Below are 20,571 nucleotides of genomic sequence, written 5' to 3' on the forward strand. Positions count from 1 at the left end.
CTCATTGATGAAAATCAAAACCGCAAATGAATTTTACTTTAACCAACACAGTAAGAATTCTATGTTTGTGATTCGAAACACAATACAAATTCTGGATTTTGAAATCTGAGGCAATTGGGAGAAATTTATTCTCCATAGCCCCCCTGCTCCTACTCTTTCTTTCCCTCCCTTTCCCTCCGGAGGATGCCATCGTATTTTAATAACTCGTTTCCTTTAAGAACATCAGTGAGGCACCCATTGCCATAACACTATTTTCCAGGTGGGGGAATGAGAATGTCTCAGTGATGCTATAAAACACCCCCTTGCCCCTCCCCTCACCCACCCAAAGAAGTGTGGTGAAAAGAACACTTCATATGCTTTTGGCTGATAAACTTTCTTCCCCCTCCCCCTTTTCTCTTTTCAAGATCACTATCTGTCTTAGATATGGAAGCTACAGAAACTTTGTTTTCAAATCTTGTGAAACTTTATTGATGGTTTAATATCCAACTGATCTTACGGCATGCACATAGGATGGCAAGAGAAAGCTGGATCACACTTTTTTTTTTTTTTTTAAGTTTTGTTTGGTTTTGTTTTAAAGCAGAGTTGTTACAGCGGATTGGCAGGTTCACAGCGGTGAGTTGATAACTTACTGAAGTGCGTGCCCCAGGGCCTGCACTGTACACATGAGGACTTAACCTATGGCAGCAAAACTACTCAGGGACAGCCTGCTGCTGTTTTCATTTAAATACAAAAACAGGAAGACCCGTGACAGATACCCCAACTTAGGTTAACTTGTAAACAGGACAACGTGGAAAGTTCAAACAGAAGTACAGACAAACTGCAATTTTTCGGCTGTGTCACTCTGGCCCTGCATCCAAGAAAAAGGGGGAGACTTGGTTCTTTTGGGATGAAGAGAATGGATCTACTTTGTTGTTTTTGTTTTTTGCATCCTTCTGACAAGTGTCCTGGGCCATGGAGATAGAACTAAAGAGATCATTTTGAGATAATCCTTGGGTATGGGAAAGAGGTGGAAGGGCAGGATCTCACGGACTGAAAAATTGCAGATTGCTCACACAACGCAGTCACGTTTCAAAAAGTACCAAGCTGATGAAAATACCATGATTATCTCTACTCAATGATTGCAATACTTGTAAAATGCTTCTATAAATCCGAATATGATTATCATGTAATTCCATAAAAATTATACGTCTGTCTCTAACAGTTGTTCTACTAGGCTAAAACTAAAGCTTCATAGACTGTTTCTAGAACTTAACAACTCCACTGCACAGATGTAAATTTTATACATTTTTTAACTGGTACAAAGAATTTAAGTTATTACTTTCTTTTTTTGGAAAAAAAGAAAAAAATAGAAACAGTGCTTTTTATCACCTTTTTATTAATGTTATTTTTTCCCTCCCATAATATAAAAGTCAGCAATGATATCAATAATTTATTATACTGGAAGAAATATAAAAAGAATGTTTGTTGATGGCCTAACTAGCGGGTTTTTTTTTTCCCCCCTAAATAGCGAGTGGTTAAGAAGCTGAATACTGCCGGGTGGAATGGTTTAAAGGGTGGGTTTTTGCACAGCTTCATTCAACTCAGATGCACAAGTGCTACTAGAAGCACCCCCTTAACAACATAACCTTTGGCTTGAACTGGCAATGAGTAACTTAGAACCATTGATAAATGATTGTTGGTGCAGTGGGTCGTTTAGATTCATCAGTTATATATTTTTTTGTCTTTCAGCCAAACCCCAGTTCCAATCCCCTAAGCCCCTCCCAACCTCCCCTTTCACAAAATAAAATAATGCAGATGCAGAAAAAAATGACTACTGTAGTCACTTACACTCTTCCCAAACAGCTGATAACCCCAGTTAGCTTAATATTCAGCATATATAATTCATTTACATAATATAGCACTCTGGATATGGCCCTAAACCAGTTTTTATTCATATCTAGCGTCTGTCTAGATCAACCACAAAAACTCCTACAGCCAGCAACCAAACTACGGAACCTTCGGAAATTAAAGACCCACAATATTAAAATACACAGAACAAAATATCTGAGGTATAAGATAAAAAATGTAATTTTTTTCCTTTTATTTGTATTTTTTTTTTTTTTTTTAGAGTTGCTAAAATGATGTACTACTGCATGTATTGCAATACTCAGGCCTCGGAAAGCTTCCTTTCTCCCCACATTGGAAGGTTTTTATGGTTTTGTCATTTAGTATGGAGCAAAACGGTTGTATCCCCCTCGGTATATACTAGCCTGCAATGAAGAAAGAACGAGACCCACATCATCAGCATGGCTCCTAGTCTTGGCATCAGTCAAAGGTGCAAAAGCATTCTGAAACAAAGCAATTTGAGGGGTGTGTTTTTTACATTTTCCTTTTGCAACATGTGGATCATCAAAAAGACTAATGTGAAAAATAGACACTCAAAACCAACCGAAATGGAGGCACCCCCTACCCATCCCAGGTCATTCTTGGAGAACTAAAGATAGGGCCTTTCTTGACCCTCCCCAATAGCTCCTCCTAAAGAAATTCCCTGTAAAACCAAATTCTTTCAGCCCAGTCCTCTTAGCTAAAAGGACTCTCATAAGCTGGACAACTGAAGGATTTTCACTGTCTCATTTTTTTATTGGACTGGATTAAGCTTCCCCAAGGGAACAGAATAATCTACACTTGAGGTTGAATTTGAACAATTTACTGAATGTAATTCAACTCGCCAACACACTCCTCAAGTGGACGAGGTGTTGAAGCAGAGTTGTTGCATGCAGAATTGGGATGAAAATCTGAATCTACTTCTTACTTGACTTGGCTCTGCAAGCTGTATAGAATCTGATCTGGAGAAGGGAAGTTGTACAGATGAATTGCTTGATGTAATTAAGCTTGTGCAAAACAATGTTTCCAGATCATGGCTGAATTTCTACGACTGAGCATCAGTGAAGTGTCTGGCCATGGCTTTAATAGCTACAAGGTGGCACTTAACGATTTCCTTCTTCTAAAAGTATTGGCAATTCAAATGAATGCCTACGGGGATTCATTTTTAGGATAAGGACTGATATTCTTGATCCGAGCAGAAAACTGCATGCCAAAGCTTTGTAATGATTGCATATGCTCTCACGTGATGGGCACGTCTTACTGTACTCAAGAGTTTCAGTGCATAGAAGTTTGAACAAGTACAGGCAAGTTGACCCCACCCTTACCTCCCTTTTTTTTACCCTCCCCCCACCCGCTCCCAAAACAAAAACCCAGACCTGCCCCAAAACAAAAGACAACCCCCAAACCCAGCTGATTCCTTCTACTTTCTTATGTACTAGGTACACAAAGTGTGCCCCTCTCTATTTTCTTTCCTGGGCGACTATGACTTTAAACATGAATTGTAATAGGGGAGGAGAGGCAGTCAGATTCTCAGCTGCCTGACAGCAGAGGCCTGGAAGTGTGCAGCTTAGCTCCTCTGAAGTCTGTGCTGGGGCTGGAACCTTGGGGCTATGTGAATGAGCAGCAAGGGAGGAAAAAAGAAAAAAAAAGTTCTGCATTGACACTGCATTCTGTTAGTGATGGATTTAATTATCAAAATGACTAATTATTCCATTAAGGTAAGTGCTCCGCTAGGTGAGACTTGCAAAATTAGAAATATAATAACTTACATGCACTACATTGCCAAGAAATTAAGACATTTATCAAGTTTACTGGGAGGATTAATGTGCCATTTTAGCTGCTGTTAGCACAAGAGACAAATTCAATTAAGGGGAAGTGAGAGGACGTCAACCCGTACTGAGGTCCCAGCTGGGGGAAGGGAAGGGGGGAGGCAGGAAGAAGTTGAGGACAAGGAGAAACTGGTACTCACCATGGCACCAACGCCGTAGGTGGGGGCTGGAGCAAGTGCGTGGTGGTAGGGGTCGGCAGCATAAACTCGTCCGTAACTGAAAGGAAAATAGAGGTGAAGAGTGATCCGTAGTACATAATTACAAAATAACAATCATAAAATCCAAAATACCAAGACAGTATGGAGGGGGTGTCCTACTCATCTTGGAGTAAGAAACAAATTCTACTTTGCCATGTAATAGTTCATCTGTGCACAATGCATTTTTTGTGCATTTCACATGGCTGATCATATTGCTATGTTTAACAGATAAATATATATACATACACACGTACATATACATAATAATTTTCCCTGCCTCCCCACATAACATTGTTTCTACACTGCTGAAGTAACTGCCTTAGAGATTGAGGTAGGCAAGAAAGAAACAACTTGAAGTATTAAGCCCAGCACCCATGGAGGGTGGAATGTTTATTCTCAAGAGTGCCTTTTTCCCCTGATTCAACTGTCACCATTCAAGTGAAATAGGGTGAATAGGAAAGGGTGAAGTGAACCTGTTTGAAGTTAGTGTCCAGCATCTTAGAATGGAAATGAACAAGTGTATTTGAATGGAAGCACCCTTGAAGGATCTGTGGGACCCCCATTCCCGTTCAATCAGACTGATTTGGTTTTGATCCTATTATTTCAGAACTTCAGTCTCATTCATCGATGGCCAGGTTCTGGGAAGGGAGAGGCATTTGAAACAACAAATCTTTGACATTTATTCATCTGTGTTTTTCTGTCTCTATCATCCTACTCCCTGCCATGGCTTCTGGTATAGGCTTTAGAATAAAAATGAAGAGATGGAAAGCAAACGTACTGAATGCCTGCTAAATATCTGGAAGTGTTTTTTTTTTTTTTTTTTTTGGAATCAGATGTGAAGTCACTTGCTCAAGGTCACAACTAGACAGCTAATTCTTGAATTTTCTTTTTTTTGGTCGGGGGGTGGGTATGGGGGAGACAAAGTCTTGCTGTGTAGCCCAGGCTGGTTCAAAACTCCAGGGTGCAAGTAATCTACCTGCCTCAGCCTACCAAAATGTTAGGATTACAGGCATGAGCCACTACACCCAGCCTGATCGTTGAATCTCTTAAGGCAACTTGCGTGCTTGGTCCACCGTATCCTCTGCCCGTACTTGTTTGCCCTGCCGCATAAATGGTGCTATTTTAATATTGACTGAAGCTGAGGTCCATTCCTTGAAAGCTGATTCTGGAATAGAGATTCCTGTGCAAGTGACTTATTGAAGGGGAGGTACCCTTAAGAGGAAGAGAGGGACAAGTAGGTCAGAGCAAGGGAAAAAAGCAAGGTCTGAGATGAACAATATCTGCCACCTGATCCTGTGAGTTTCATGCTGCAGCTGGTTCCACCTGGAGGCAAGCGGGTTGGCTTTTTAATGCCCACATACATTTTAAGCATTAGCTGTGGGCTTTCCTGAGGAGTGAGTGATGCACCACTGAGTTTGATGCACCACTGAGTTAAAGTGGCTTCCTCTGACGTGGCACAATTTTCTGGAGAAGGGAGCAGCTGTATCTGTTGGCAACCAACATTCACAGCAGCTCGGGATGAATGCATCAGTCACTCAGTGGGATCTACATGGTTTTTTGATTCTTTGACCATTTCCTGAATGAAGGAACAAGGCTGGAAGAAATGAGTCTGTCTGCATTATCAACCTTAAACTCATCTCCCATCCCTTAGGGTCCAATTTGCATGTACTTTTTCCCTCTCCTTTCCTGTTTTCGCCCATTTTCCTTCCAATCTTTCTCACAGTTGGTAGATAAGTCACACCAATCCAATACATGCTTGACCCCTCACACTGTGGAGTCTGGGAAGGTGAAGGAAACGGGATGATGGTCCTTCTTAGACTCCAAGTTAGACCCTAGGTGGAATAAAACAATTATACCAGGTTTACATTGATCATGTTCCAACTGTCAAAGGGCACTGAGTGTGCAAATAATCTAAATGAGGCTTTCAGCTTCAACAGGATTCTCCTGATCCTCAAACAATGACATAAAGGGATGCCTCTGTTCCGAGGTAAATAATGCACTTTCATTTGGCAAAGCTATTTCATAAATAGGATATAAACTGCAAAGGCAAACTGAAATCTTTGAGACTTTGTTAAGTGATGTTATGGCATGGTGTTACTTCAAAACAAGTGTGAAAAGATGCAAATTCAGATATTTAATTTTAAAAATTACGGAAATGGTTTTACTGTGGCAATAATTTCTTCTTCTAGGGAGACACTATATGGGCAGTTTGAATGTACTGAATAAAAGTGTAGCTCCCACCTTTTACTACTGCATACTTTAATGGTAAATTCTATAACACTGGGCATAGTTTCAACCTTTGTGGAAAACCCAAGGTAACAATTTGGCAGTAGTCTCTTCCAAGGCAGAAGGAAAATACCGCAGCACTGAACTATTCCTCAGAAATGAGCTGGCTGCTTTTCTCCTCAGGGTGACCTCTACCTTCAGAATCCAATGGTTTTATTATGATTAATAAATTTCATTTCCATAGAGGAAAAGAGACCATGTCAGCTCAAACTGAAAGCAAGGAGGCTCCTTTTCAAATGCTAATTTCTAAACACGCCCTTGTGTGACACTACAATTTAGACACAAGGTTATTAGGGAAGATGTGGACTTGAGTGCTACGTTTGCAGCAGATATGCCAAGCACGTCAGCAATCTGATACACGCAGAGCTGGCTAAGCACAGCCCGGAGACAGAGCAAGGCAATGCCCAGGACATCTGCAGGAATGATGGGAAGATGTCTTACGGTCGCCATGTTAAGACATGACCTGCAATATGGTCATCCTCCATACCATGCATCCCTGGCCAAAGTGGGCAGTAGTGCAGTCAGATCATGATCTCCATGTCCCCACTTCCCATTCATCAGTAATTTCAGAAGAAATCTTAAATGTGTCCACTTCACACACATGATGACTACACTAATATAAACCACTAGTAGTTCATCAAAACCAACTCAACAGCCTGAAATCTTGTCTTTGTTCAACCCTTGCTCCTTCAAATCAGCAGCTATTTACATGTATCAAATCTCTCAAGTCCATCTATCCACTTAAGTATAAATTTATATACATCTAAATCCTATCACTCCCTGCTTAAAACCCTTCAATGGTTTTCCATTGATCTTAGAACAAAATCCAAACTTTCATAAGCTGCCTCTGCCCCTCTTTCAATCTTCACCTTCCTTCCCTTGGCCCTTGGTTACTGCTCCAGGTACACAGGATTTTTTTTTTTTTTTGAGACAGAGTCTTCCTCTGTTGCCCAGGCTGGAGTGCAGTGGTGCAATCTCCACTCACTGCAAGCTACACCTCCCGGGTTTACACTATTCTGCTGCCTTCAGCCTCCTGAGTAGCTGGGACAACAGGCACTTGACACCAAGCCTGGCTAATATTTTTTGTATTTTTAATAGACACGGGGTTTCACCATGTTAGCCAGGATGGTCTCAATTTCCTGACCTAGTGATCCGCCTGCCTCAGCCTCCCAAAGTGCTGGGATTACAGGCGTGAGCCACTGTACCTGGCCCACACAGGCTTTTTTAATCGTTCCTTCACACATGCAAATCTATTCTCTGCTTAGTCTTGGCACTTGCTCACCCTCCACCTGACTTTCAGCTTTTATGTTTCAAATCAAATGTCTCTTCCCTAGAGAGAAAGAGATGCTTCCTTCTCTGGCTCTCTGACTGACTTTTTTTTTTTTTTTTTTTTTGGTGTCAGAGTCTTGCTTCGTTCCCCAGGCTGGATTGCAGTGGCATGATCTCAGCTCACACTAACCTCTGTCTCCCAGGTTCAAGCAATTCTCCTGCCTCAACCTCCCTAGTAGCTGGGATTGAAGGCACCCACCACCACGCCTGGCTAATTTTTATATTTTTTTAGTAGAGAACACTGTTTCGCCATGTTGGCCAGGCTGGTCTTGAACTCCTAACCTCAAATGATTTGCCCACCTCGGCCTCCCAAAGTGCTAGGATTACAGACGTGAGCTACCGCACCCAGCCTGACTGCTCTTTAAGGGCACTTTCCAACTTCATCCCTATCCCTTCATGGCATATAGCAACTCGAATCTTATTCCTACCCCACCTGATCATTTACCTTTCACCCTCCTGGAATGAGAGCTCCATGCAGGCTGGGGCAGTGTCTATTTTGTCTGCCTTTACATTCCCAGTGTCTAGCACAGCCCTTGCCACAGTGCAGGTAGAGAGGGGCAGACCAATGGTACCGCAGGAGAGGAGGCAGCCAGACGAAGGAGTAAAGAGGGAAATGGGGCCTGGGAGATACTCATGCCAGTAATTACGATCCCACTAGTAGAATCTATCAGTATATTCTTTCAGATATGCTTTTTGAAGATTCTGGGTCAGCTGCTCCATGACACATTCAGAACCCTTCAAGACAGAAGAAAAGTTTCTGGGGACTTCTAGAAATAGTGTATAATTTTTTTACATTGCTTCTGTGAGTTTGCAAAAACACTGGCCAAGTTGCCCTAAAACTCATCAAAAGCTTCTGGGGAAAAACGAAACAAAGATATCATAGAGGACTACTTTCCTGGTGAACTCTCACCACAGATTGCAACCATCATGAGACCTCATCTTTTTGACCTTTAGCAACAAGTTAAAACTGGAAAGCAACCCGAGACCTTGCGGATTCACTACTTGGGGCAAGAAGATCCAGGTTTGAGTTCTGCTTTGATGATGTCCTTGTTCTCATGACTTGACGGAGCATGCTTTCTGAGCCTTGATCTTCCTCATTTGTAAAGTAGTAATTTTCTGAGCCCTGCCTAATTCAAGGTGCATTCAAGAAAACCAGGTAGATTTTAAGCCACCTACAGCTACAGGAGATCATCATGCACAGCTTCTTAGATGGTATTTCACAAACCAATTTCTCCCTCCTTGCCCAGACTTTTGGTCTGCAGAGGCAAGTGAAAGATTCTATTCTAATATAATCACATGCAACTCTACCAATCAAATTACAGATGCTTTTGGAGTCAAGATCTAATTTATGAGTTACAGATGTCGTTTAAATAGATACACTTACTTGCACTTAAGGTCGTGTTGGAGCAAAATGAATAAGGATGCAACCTCCTGCATGGGAATATGAACCCATGTTAAAGTGCTTTATTAACTCTGAGACATGTTAGAAGTACTATGTACATGTAGTTGAAACAAGCTGGATGCTAACGAAATACAGTGGGCCCATGTTGGTACTCCACACAAGGGTTTTAACACAATTTTTATAGGGCTACAGTAAGAACACTAATTTCACTATATTTTACTCCCTATTTTGATGAGGAGCATTTATGCCCTGGGAACTTTCATTCTTCCATTAGTATCATCTTCCCATGCTTCCCACCCCAGAGATGGCTGGGTCAATCCTGTGGAGCAGAAAGATGAGTGAAATCTGTTCAGTCCTCAGATGAACTTAAAAAAGGTAGCAAAGACATCCTAAACAGCCAAATTGCAGCAAGAATGTGCATGGGCTTGTACCCTTTCCAACACAGAGAAGGGCTACAGAGGATGCATTCAAAATGGGATGCCTCACCAGGGATCAATGAATGGCCCTGGTCTCTGCAATGCAGTTAGGGACTACAGAGCCTCCCTCATTATATCTAAGACATAGTCTTAAGTATTTGGGAAAATGAATCCATGCAAGTCACACACTTTACCATACAGCATACCAACAGGGCACCAACCATGGTTCAATGGTTCTAAAAGCATGCTCTTCAGAGAGCCATGGTCTAGCTAAAGGGATGTTCTTTCACTTTCCTATATAGGGTCAAATGAGATCTGAGCCTCAACAAGGCCCACTGACTAGTTCTGGTGTCTATCCCACTAGCTGGGGTGCTCTGGGGCACCAGGTAAGAAAGGGGACATCAGAAGGTAACCTTCACCCAGGAAGAAGTGATTCTTATCCCACTTAGATATTCATCCTATTTCATTGCCCTCATTTTTAGACTCTGAGGACTTTTCCAAATGAAAAATAAATGTGTGAAAGACAATCCTTTGGTTTGCACTGTTGCTGGTATCATTACCAATGAGTTGTTGCTTTTCTCCATCCGGAGGAACTGCACCTGGAACACACATTCCAGACCAAGTGTTCTGCGTTTGGACAAAATGCTCGGCTTTCAGCAATTCTCAAGGGCTGGAAAGGAGTCACAGCCAATATCGGCCAGGAAAAGAACCAAGACCAAAGGGGAGGGCACGTGGCTTCTGAGTTCTGTAGCACTGCCCCAGCTACTGCTTTACTTCTTTCCCTCATCCAACTACAAATCAATCCATTGTCAATCATAAAATGTTATGGGCATTTGTTTTACAACTCGACCATCCTATACTCGTCACTAAATGAAAATGCAGCAAAACAGAATAAGATCTCACAGTCCTACTGAAAGACGCTGAAGGCTTCTGACAAATCCCTTGGCAATTCTGCAACTGCAGACTGACATGTCCCCTCAAGCTTGGAATTCTGTGGGGTCAGAATGGAGACAAAAGCTTACTTCAGAGGATAAAGAAATGTAGCGCAGAATATGGGCCCTCACAGAAGGTCTTCGAAAAATTCTGAGCTTAGGACACCTCAATATATCTGAAATGATCAGTCTCTTACCTTTATGCCAATAAATATTTACCAGACAACCAAAATCTCCATTTTCAAATCCCAGAATCCCACAAATTTCAGGTTTTAAGGTCTGAGCTAATCCCAATGTGCATCCATTTGAGAAGATGTTGGAGTAATAATGGCCAAGATTTTGGGCTAATCTTCCAGGAGAGCCATTCAAGGAAAGGACAAGTTACTCAGTCCGCTATGCAGATACATGGAGAGACAACAGGTGTCAACCAGCCCGCCTCTGCCCCACAGGAAAATTTGAGTTTCCAGAACCTCAGGCCATGCACCCTGGTTTGCTGCAACAGGGAAAAACCCTCCTGAAGGCATGAAGAATAACTACTTGGATGTATTAGAAAATTCGGAAAGTAACGGTTTGTCTAGGAAATGCTCCTCTTCACTTTCACTCTACAAGAGTCAACTGAGTTCTGGACTTGATCTGTTGGTCAGTTAGTGAACTTAGTGAATGTGTTCATGAAGGGAATACTCCTGTGGTTACTGCAGCCTTCTCCTAGTTTTAATTTGAGCAATGACTTACACATTTATTGACCATGGAGGTGACCAAAGCCCACTTATCCTCAAAGCTTCTCAAGATACTTAGATGGACTAAACCAGTCCCTAAACACCTAGAGGAGCAGTCCTCAGCCTTCTAGGCACCAGGGACCAGTTTTGTGGAAGACAGTTTTTCCACAGACCGGGGAGGTAGGCAGTTGTTTCAGGAAAAAACTGTTCCACTCCAGATCATCAGGCATTAGAGTCTCAAAAGGAGTGTGCAACCTAGATGCTTCACATGCACAGTTTACAGTAGGGTTTGTGCTCCATGAGAACAGGTGGAACTCGGGCAGTAATGTGACTCAGGGAGAGCGGCTGCAAACACACAGAAAGCACTGCTCACCTCCTGCTGTGTGTCCAGCTGGGGACCCCGATCTAGAAAATGACTAAAAATGCAGCAAAATCTCCAAAAATGATACAAGCAGAAGTGGAAGAAATGCTCCAAGATAACAAGGAGTCATCTCTACGTGGCTCCGATGTATGTGAGTTACACATTGTAGTGATGTAGTCATCTTGGAGCAGAGTTTCATTGCTGCTATCTTCCTTACCTTGTCTTTAAAGTGCTTATCTTCTTCAGAAATCACTTAGCACATTTTTCAGCCTCGTGATTTCCCTGCTTCCCCTGAGAAGTAGGAGGGAACACATCTGAGCTCTTCAGACCCTACACGGGAAGCCACAGTTTGCTTTTGCCCACTGATAACTGTCATACATCATCAGAACTATGCATACAGTGCATACACAATCCAACACTATGACATCTAAAAGACTCAGACCATTTACCCATAGCAAATCAGATCACATCATCCTTTCTCTACCCCACCAATGCTGTTCAAAACCTCTTCATATTCTGAATCCCAACAGCAGATTTGAGGAAAGCAGAATAGCAGCTACTCTCACAGTAAAAAAGACACAGTAAGTCCCACCTTTGGTGATGAAATTCTCCTGCCCTAGAATACCTCCTCTAATAAAGGAGCTGTAGGCACATTGTCTTTAATGCAGAGCTCAAGGCCATCCTTCTCTCAGAAATTTCATTTCTCCTTACTCTGTGGCTACTCTTGCTCTACCAAAATCACTAAGAATTGTTACTGTGCTTTCAAATCACCATGGCACCCCAGCTACATGTTACCACACAGGAGGAATAACAAATGGTATCCCTCATGAGATTTTCAATACCCTGCCATGAAGCAGGGTTGAACAGCAGCCTGGGGATCCCTCAGTCACAATGTCTAGAGTGAAACCCTGACTGTTACTTCTTGCTAAGTTATCTCAAAGTTCTTCTGAGTTAGTATGCCATCTATAAATGGAGATGATAATGGTGCATCCTGATAGTACATGGCTATAGTGAGGGTGAGAGGAGGGTTATGGTTACCAGTTAGGGACCAAACAAGTATCAGCTGTTGCCTCTTGTCTATTTTATGTGGGATCAGTGAGCTTCCCGGTAAAGCCAGGGGGATACATGTGTCAGAGCTACCCCTGAATTGGGTTGACGATCCAAAGTCATACGTACTGGCATCTCCCATCCTCAAAGCAAGCAGATCAAAGATTCTGAGACAAAACAAGCAGGATGAGAAGTACGGAGGGAGGTTCTGGGTCCTGAACTCCAAGGAATTTCCCTCTACAGCACCCACCTATCACCAGGAGGCAATCTTAAAATACAAGATCAACACACTGACAATGTTCAGATTATCTGTCACCACATTTTAACTCCTTGTGAACATCCCTCACCTCCAAATGACCAGTTCTTGGGGACACACATACTCTTTCAATATTCATTTGAGCCAAATGAAAAATGTGGTTCTAAAATGGGATTGATAGAATTATAATGAAAGCCACACATGTGAGGCACATGTCATTTTAAATTTTACAGTAACCACGTTTTAAAAAGTAAAAGGTGACCTCATTTTTATTTTCTCCAGAATATTCAAATTGTCATAACTACAATGTGTAACTCACAATTATGAATGATATATTTTACATAATTTTAGTACTAAGTTTTAGAAATCCAACATGCATGTTTTTACTTAAACTCATCCTGCTGTGGACTGGCCACATTTCAAGGACTCCACAGCCACATGTGAACACAACTTTAGCAAGTTCTACTGTGTGCTCTTTTTACCATTGAAATAAAAAACACTGGCTGGGTGTGGTGTGCCCGTGCCTGTACTTGAAGGACTTTGGAAGGCCAAAGGGACAGGATGACTTGAGGCCAGGAGTTTGAGATCAGCCTGGGTAATACAGCAAGACCCCATTTCTTCAAAAAACTAAGATATTAGCTGGGTGTGGTAGCACATGCCTGTAGTCCCAGCTATTAGGGAGGGTGAAGTGAGAGGATGGCTTGATCCCAGGAGGTCCAGGCTACAGTAAGCTAAGATCAGGCTATGACACTGAACTCTCCAGTCTGGATAACAGACCCTATCTCAAAAAGAAAAGGTTTGGCTGGGCGCGGTGGCTCACACCTGTAATTCCAGCACTTTGGTAGGCCAAGGCAGGTGGATTACGAGGTCAGGAGATCAAGACCATCCTGGCTAACATGGTGAAACCCCGTCTCTACTAAAAATAAAAAAAATTAGGCAGGCATGGTGACAGGTACCTGTAGTCCCAGCTACTGGAGAGGCTGAGTCAGGAGAATGGCGTGAACCCAGGAGGCAGAGCTTGCAATGAGCCAAGGTCATGCCACTGCACTCCAGCCTGGGCGACAATGCAAGACTCTATCTCCAAAAGGTTCCTGATTGATCGGTTACTGTTTCCCAAGGTGTGAGGTCTTTACTATTAAAATAATCTAGGGGTAACTTGTTACAATGCAGATTTCCAGGCTCTCTCTCCAGACCTATGAATCAGAACCTCAGGGGCAGGGGAAGACGACAAAACAGGCTCTGCATTTGTAACAAGTTCTCCAGGTGACTTGCATGCATTCCTCTAGAATTTGATAAGCACTGTTCGATTTTTAAAAATTCTGCATGGATTCAGCATTTTCCCACTTAGGCTAATTCAAACTATCTAGACATCTTTAATTTTCATAAATTGATTAAACACAGTTTCTTTTTATAGGGTATTGTTACTGCATGTAGCTGTAGCAAGCCTGAGACTATGCCTCATATACAGAAGGTTCTCAATAAGTGGGAGTATTTTTCCTAAGTTCCTTTGCTTATACGCCCCCTTAGCTCCCTGTACTTCCCCTATTATAATACATATCACACTTTATTGGAAACGGACCAATTAGCCACAAATCAATTTACTGCATGACAACTTTGCTGAATAATCAAATCACTAAAATGCAGGAAAGACAATTAGATGAGACTTGCTGAAGGATCAATTAGAGGAATGGCCAATTTGGAAACTTCTTCTAAATATTAAATATTACCTAAAGTTTTAATGCAGCTGCCAGCATGTATAGGTTGAGAAGTGGGGATAGAAGAATGAAAGGAGCTGGTGACACCTCGTTGTACCCCTGAAGTTGCTTCTAATTGGTAACCTGGGTAACAACCTGTCCCACAGAAGACAGTTTCAACAGCTCTTGCAGATGTGTTCACTTGGCCAAGACTTTTTTGCAGACCCCTACCCTAACCCCACATGGTTGTGTCCCATACTCATCAGGAACTGAGATGGAAATGTGTCCCCAGATTTGCTGAGAGTGTGCGTGGTGGTGGGTCCTGGCATGGTGGAGGGGGCATATCTTCCTGCTAGCGAGTCCCAGCTTCCACCTACCCCCTTTATACATACACACACACACACTCACACACCCTTTGGGCATTTGGGTAGGGGATAGCTGGGAGCTTTCCACTTGGACTCTCTAAAACAACTATTTCAACCTGTCTGGTGGTTTTCAGGGACTAGAATATTAATTGATTTTCAGCCACTAACTTTCAGCAAAAAGACGTCTGGTGAATTAACCTAGAACACACTAGGCCTGTTTAACTCTGTCTTCCCTTAATACACAACATGCTTCCTGACCTGACATCTGCTACCTCTATCCCCACAACTACACCAGTACTCCCAGCACACTTAACTAAACATATGCCTGCTGCCTGAAGGGGACAAGCCAAGTTAAATAAACTTCCAGTGGAACAACCACTAGAGAACCATTCAGTGCCCTTTGGTCTCTTCCAAATAGTAATAACTTTGTCATCCAACTCACAAATACTAGTTTTATAAGAGCAAGATAGCATACTGGGGAAGGCGGAATTCCATCTGGAGTCAGAAGGTCAAAAGTTCCAAGGGCAAAGAAAAAGGACTGTGGACGCAGTGTGACCCTGAGGAAGGGTTTTGGCATTAGATGGACTCCTGTGTGACTGTGGGCAAGCTACTAAATGTTTCTGAACCCTGAGTATGTTGTTTTTTTCACTTTCCAAAATGGGCATGACACCTCGTTGAGCTGCCGTGATAAACTATACATGCATGTATATGTGTATATACATACACATACATATACATGCATTATACATATCCATGCATGTATATCATACTAGCACACATAATTTGCTCAATAAATGACGGTAAGTTACGATTACCCCCTGGAGAATTCAGCAAAGCCCCTACAAGGGACTATTACTGCAGGGATAAAGGGTTTGCTTTCCTCGGGGATTAAAGTATTGGTGCTCCATGGAATTAACTGATAGATCTTTAGAACAAGAGTGGGGGAGTGGACATTTAACAGACTCGACCTTGTAGACTTTTAATCTGCCAGCGTGTCCTGTTTGTTCTCCCATCAAAACACAGCTTAAAGATGACCATTTCTCACCCACAGCCAGCCCACTAACCCAAGCCATTGTCACCCCTCTCTGGACAGCTGTAAGGGCCTCCCCCATCCCCTCTCAGTGCTATTTCTTCTTTTTGCAGTTTGTGGTCTCCTGATCTGATCTAAAGTCTATCTGATCTTTAAAGTCAGATTACAACCCTCCCTCCAGTGCCTCCATATCACTCTTAGAATCCCCAAAATTTTCTGTGGCCTCCAAGTCCTAACTTGCTCTGACCCTGGCTACCTCCTAGATGTTATCTATAAAACTCACCTGTACTCGTCCGTGGGCCATACTGGATGGTCTTACTCCTGGACACCTCAAGTATGCCTCAACCACAGGGTCTTTGCACCTGCTATATGTTTCATGGGTCACACCTTTGCTTTATTTAGATCCCTGCTCAAATGTTACCCCCTCAGATAGGCCTTCTCTGATCACTGAGTCTAAAATAGCATTGCACCTTACCTTCCATTTCCTCCCCTGCTTTTTGATTCATTATAGTAAGTTCACAACTTACTATGCATGTGTATTATCTGCTTATTCATATACATGGTTTAGGATCTGTTCTCCAATACAATGAAGGTCTTTTGATGAGGGCTTCTGACTCACTCAATGCTATGTCCCCAGGGCTTTGGAACAGTTCCTGACACCCAGCAATGACTCAAGATATTAATCAACTAAAATGAATTTCTAGTCACTGATCAAAACAAGTAACCTGTTTTTCAGCCTCTGTTCTCATACCAGATCCTTCTTCTACAACTACTACATCACTAGCCCACCCTGGAAAAGTCCTAATGAATCACAGAGGGAGACCTCCTGTCTAAGAAGGGAAAATCATTTTCCCCCTTTTTGCCATCTCTGGCAGAATCCAACTCATCAAAAGTTCTTGACATTACCGAATGAGAAACGACTCAAGTGTGCAAGCTGGATGCATTAGGAGGTGTCCTACCCTGTTAAAAGCCTAGTCCCAAGTGATACCCAACAGAGCACACATTCTTTTGGATCAACCAAAACAAAACAACAAATACCATTGTTGAAACCCTTGGGTATGAAAATATCATTGTAAAGATGATAGTCTCATAGATCACAAATGTTAATGAAAAATGGCTATTCTATGTAGCTACAAAAAGCAGGCCAGACATGTTGGCGCACTCAACAAAAGACCCATGTAAAAAGGTATCGCTATTTGGAAAACTGGAAGAAAAAAATCCTGAAATGCTGCTGTTCTACTCCTTAATGATTTTCATCTCATGATCTCCACCCTAAGCCCCAGACAACTGCCTGTGCTTAGCCCATCCACCATGGGTATCAATGTGACAATAACACCTCTTTATACGAATTTCAGTTATAACATCCATCAAGCCCAACACTGAAATGTTAAGCATGTTGATTTTTTGTTCTCCATTTAAAAAGAGAACTTGCCTTTTGTCAAACTCTGATATCCAGTAGATAGCAGGATTCAATAAACCTGCCCTAGTAAATGTTTTTATAGGGAGGTGAGACCTCATTTACAGTAGTGCTGTTTAGAATGTGGGTAATGGGCACAGCCATTTTTTAAAATTTTATTTATTTTTTAGACAGGCTTGCTCTGTCGCCCAGGCTGGAGTGCAGTGGCACGATCTCTTTCCACTGCAACCTCTGCCTCAGCCTCCTGAGTAGCTGGGATTACAGGCACACCCCACCACACCCGGCTAATTTTTGTGTTTTTAGTAGAGATGGGGTTTCACTGTGTTGGCCAGACTGGTCTTGAACTCCTGACCCTCATGATCCACCCAGCTCAGCCTCCCAAAGCAGGTTTTTTTCAGCTTGTAGGAGATGCCCTAGAAGGCTTTCATTGAAACCACAAGTTACAACCTTTGTTGACTGAGCCGTTATGATTTTTCATTTTCGCTCTATGAGGAGAGTGAACTTGCTGGGAGATAATCTGACATTTGATTGATATGGGTGTCTCCTTTTTCATGCTTCATTCAAAATTCAGAGTTCAAATGGAACCTTATGAAGCATAAACATTATTAAAATGGCCATCAAAGGAACAGGGATACCTCTCTCAATCTGAAATGTGATCAATCGCAATTCATTAAGAATTTACTGAGCAGCCACCTAGATTAGGTAGATGGAAACACCACACTCAGGCAAACTTTCGTTTTCTGTTGCCTTTTTTAGAGATACTGTGTGTGGATCACTTGCTTACAAGGCAGGGTTTGTTAAGTCACGGGGCAAAATCAGTATCTTTTTCACGTTTGATCTAAGATGTCCAAATATAACCTAACATACTGGAACCTGGAACATGCACAGGGGTTAACAGAAGGCAGAAGCTCTAGTGCACTGAGGCATCTACACATGATGCCTATGTACATTTTAAATTAACATTATTCCCCACCCCTACCCTCCCATTCCAAGCAGTCTCCCTTTTCGTTGCATGCTCCATTCCACTAAGGCTCCGAAAATGTTAAACAACTGTAGTATTGCGGGAACATTCCCCTGCCACTCCCAGCAATTCAATTAACCATTGCATCTAGCGTTGGGCATTAGTCAAGTGTTAAGGATGTCGTCACCTCTCACAGTGAGAAGCAGAGACATGAATTCTAGGGGTTAAGAGGGAAATTGCAGGACCCATCAAAGGGGTTTTATAGAAATAGAGTATACTATTGCTTTAAGATGTCAGCATGCATCATGCATACTTCTTGAACTCACCGGGTAAGACTTTAAACCCGTTATAAAGGCTGAGGCTGACCATATCAATAAAACTGACCCTGCCTTTTAGAACAGAGATGGTTGGGTGCATGTTCCTAGCTCTCTGTGCTTCCTTTCATTCATTTATTCTTACCAAAGGCGGTAAATAGGGAGTGAAACATTGGTACATAAGCCTTTCTTTACTGCACCATTGATAAGAGGTAACAGATGAGTGTTTATTTGTAAGATTCAGTTTAATGTATGTGTCCTGAAGGTCATGGGATGCTCAGTTATGTAGTGATAAGTTGTAACGTCCTCCCTCGCAGGCTGAAAGCACTGCATTGGCAAGACTTCGTAGTGATTGTTTTGGTCATAGGTTAGGCTTAAAAAAACAAAAACAAAAGGAAAAATAAATCTAGTGTTAAGGCACTCACCTATCTTGGCATGTAATTCCACACTAATGAAAGTACAAATTTAACTGTTCTGAACCACGTGAAAGAAAAAAGACAGGTGTTATTTTGACAGATATATCATGCAGCTATGCAATTTCCATTTGCCAATGTCCTGGTTTCAAAACCAAAAGACTTGGTCTAAGTTCTGCTACTTGAGAGATGTTTTACAAGAAAGGAAATAGAGGATCTTTGGCTAATAGAATGAAGATCCCCTTCTTATAAGACAGAGATAATTACATTCTCGAATGCCTCTAGCTTTATAGATTCAGTCTTTTACAGCCTCTAATATTCCATAAAGATCCCAAATAATTCACACATCAATCTCTGTTAACCCAGACATAATACGTCAAAAAACATGGAAGTCTTACGTCTGTGTACCTAATCTCCCTGTTCCGTATTTCACCATAAGAGCACTGATTATACTGTTAGATTTTCTTGTGGATTCATTCAACATCGTCTTACTTTCCTGGACCATGTATTATTAAAACCAGAAATAAAACATCAAAGTTAGCAAAATGCCTAATGTCTTACATGGCAGAGCCTCAAGGTTTCAGCTGTACTCCAAAGATATAAGAACTTTTATTTAAACTTTCTAGAGTGACCAACTGCAGCATGTGAAGAAGGAAAAAAAAAAAAAAAAGGATACTGAGACTTGGATGGATGCATCAAGAAGTAGCAATGTTTGTTACCTGCAGAGGTGTTACAAGAAATTTCATCTGCTGCAACGAAGACGAACTGATTTCTGGAAGAGAAGATAAAATTCACAATACTGCTCGCTCAGGGGGAAATGTGCTCTCTGCCAATTGGTTTGATGTGTACAGATGAGGGGAGGGAAGGGTGCTGCTTGTGAATGGATGTTGCGAGGAAATGTGCTGATGTACCTCAGTTTAGAAAGATCATGAAATAAGCATGCGGGGACCTCTTAAAGTCATGGTAATGTCAGAATATGGACCAAGTACAAGCTGTTGCACCAAATATTAATACTATGTGTTACCAAAACATGCCAGAGTATGTTTCTAAGGCGCTAAAGCATTTCAAATTGTGCTTATATGAATTTCTATGCTAAAGAGATTACTTTTTAAAATGAGACTACTGATTAGGAAATATAGTATACTACAACTAGCTAAAAAAATTATAAAATTCCAGACTTATATAAAAAAAAATTTAAGAAAAAGTGCTGTCATTTCAGAAGACAATTTTATATGGTGATGTGTTATGGGTAATAATTTCCTCATCAAACCAGGCTAGCTACATAAAGTTAAGATAACTCAATTGAAATAAACCCTATCTGTCCAAATTATTTTTAATGATGCAGTATTAAAAAGAATTAAAATAGAAAATGCTATTTTACTTTTAGTAAATCCAGAAAGATGATAAAACTATCTTAAGATGTTTCCAACTGTGACATTTTCACAATGCAATGTGTTCTAATTCAGGGGTACTACTTATTCCTCTAGAAATAAGATCATCTGTGTCAGGCAAATTATAAAAATGGCACAATGAGGTTGCCTAGGTTCTTAAATGCCTCAACAGCAGCAGTACAGGAGCTCTGGGTTTTCACTGGTTACATCTTTACCATGCCTATGGATCATCAAGAACCAAGATAAATGCATTTTTTTTTCTTAGAGTGATTGGTTGCTTTTCAAACGTTTTAGTGCTTCAAAAGGTATCTAGTGATTGAACATTTCTTAAAACATCTTAAGAAAGTTTTAC

The 20,571-nt window shown here is 41.6% G+C and overlaps 1 protein-coding gene across 9 annotated transcripts in view; it reads right to left on the bottom strand.

Moving 5' to 3' along the window:
* Nucleotides 1–444: 444 nt before the first annotated feature.
* RBFOX1 (RNA binding protein, fox-1 homolog (C. elegans) 1) overlaps nucleotides 445–20,571 on the bottom strand; it is a 1,371,131-nt gene continuing 1,351,004 nt past the window's right edge. For 3 of the 9 annotated variants that reach the window (XM_011999917.1, XM_011999922.1, XM_011999918.1), the window contains 2 exons: nucleotides 3,833–3,908; nucleotides 919–2,327 (listed from right to left, as the gene is read on the bottom strand). In XM_011999917.1, coding sequence (XP_011855307.1) covers nucleotides 2,205–2,327; nucleotides 3,833–3,908 — 199 coding nt within the window. In that variant the 3' untranslated portion in view covers nucleotides 919–2,204. Of the gene's footprint in view, nucleotides 2,328–3,195; nucleotides 3,472–3,832; nucleotides 3,909–19,547; nucleotides 19,601–20,571 lie in introns of those variants that run through there. The other 6 variants (XM_011999924.1, XM_011999920.1, XM_011999919.1 and 3 more) reach the window with 5 other exon arrangements.

The sequence above is a fragment of the Mandrillus leucophaeus genome, unplaced genomic scaffold, assembly GCF_000951045.1.
Source record: "Mandrillus leucophaeus isolate KB7577 unplaced genomic scaffold, Mleu.le_1.0 Scaffold609, whole genome shotgun sequence".
In the NCBI taxonomy this organism is placed as follows: Eukaryota; Metazoa; Chordata; class Mammalia; order Primates; family Cercopithecidae; genus Mandrillus; species Mandrillus leucophaeus.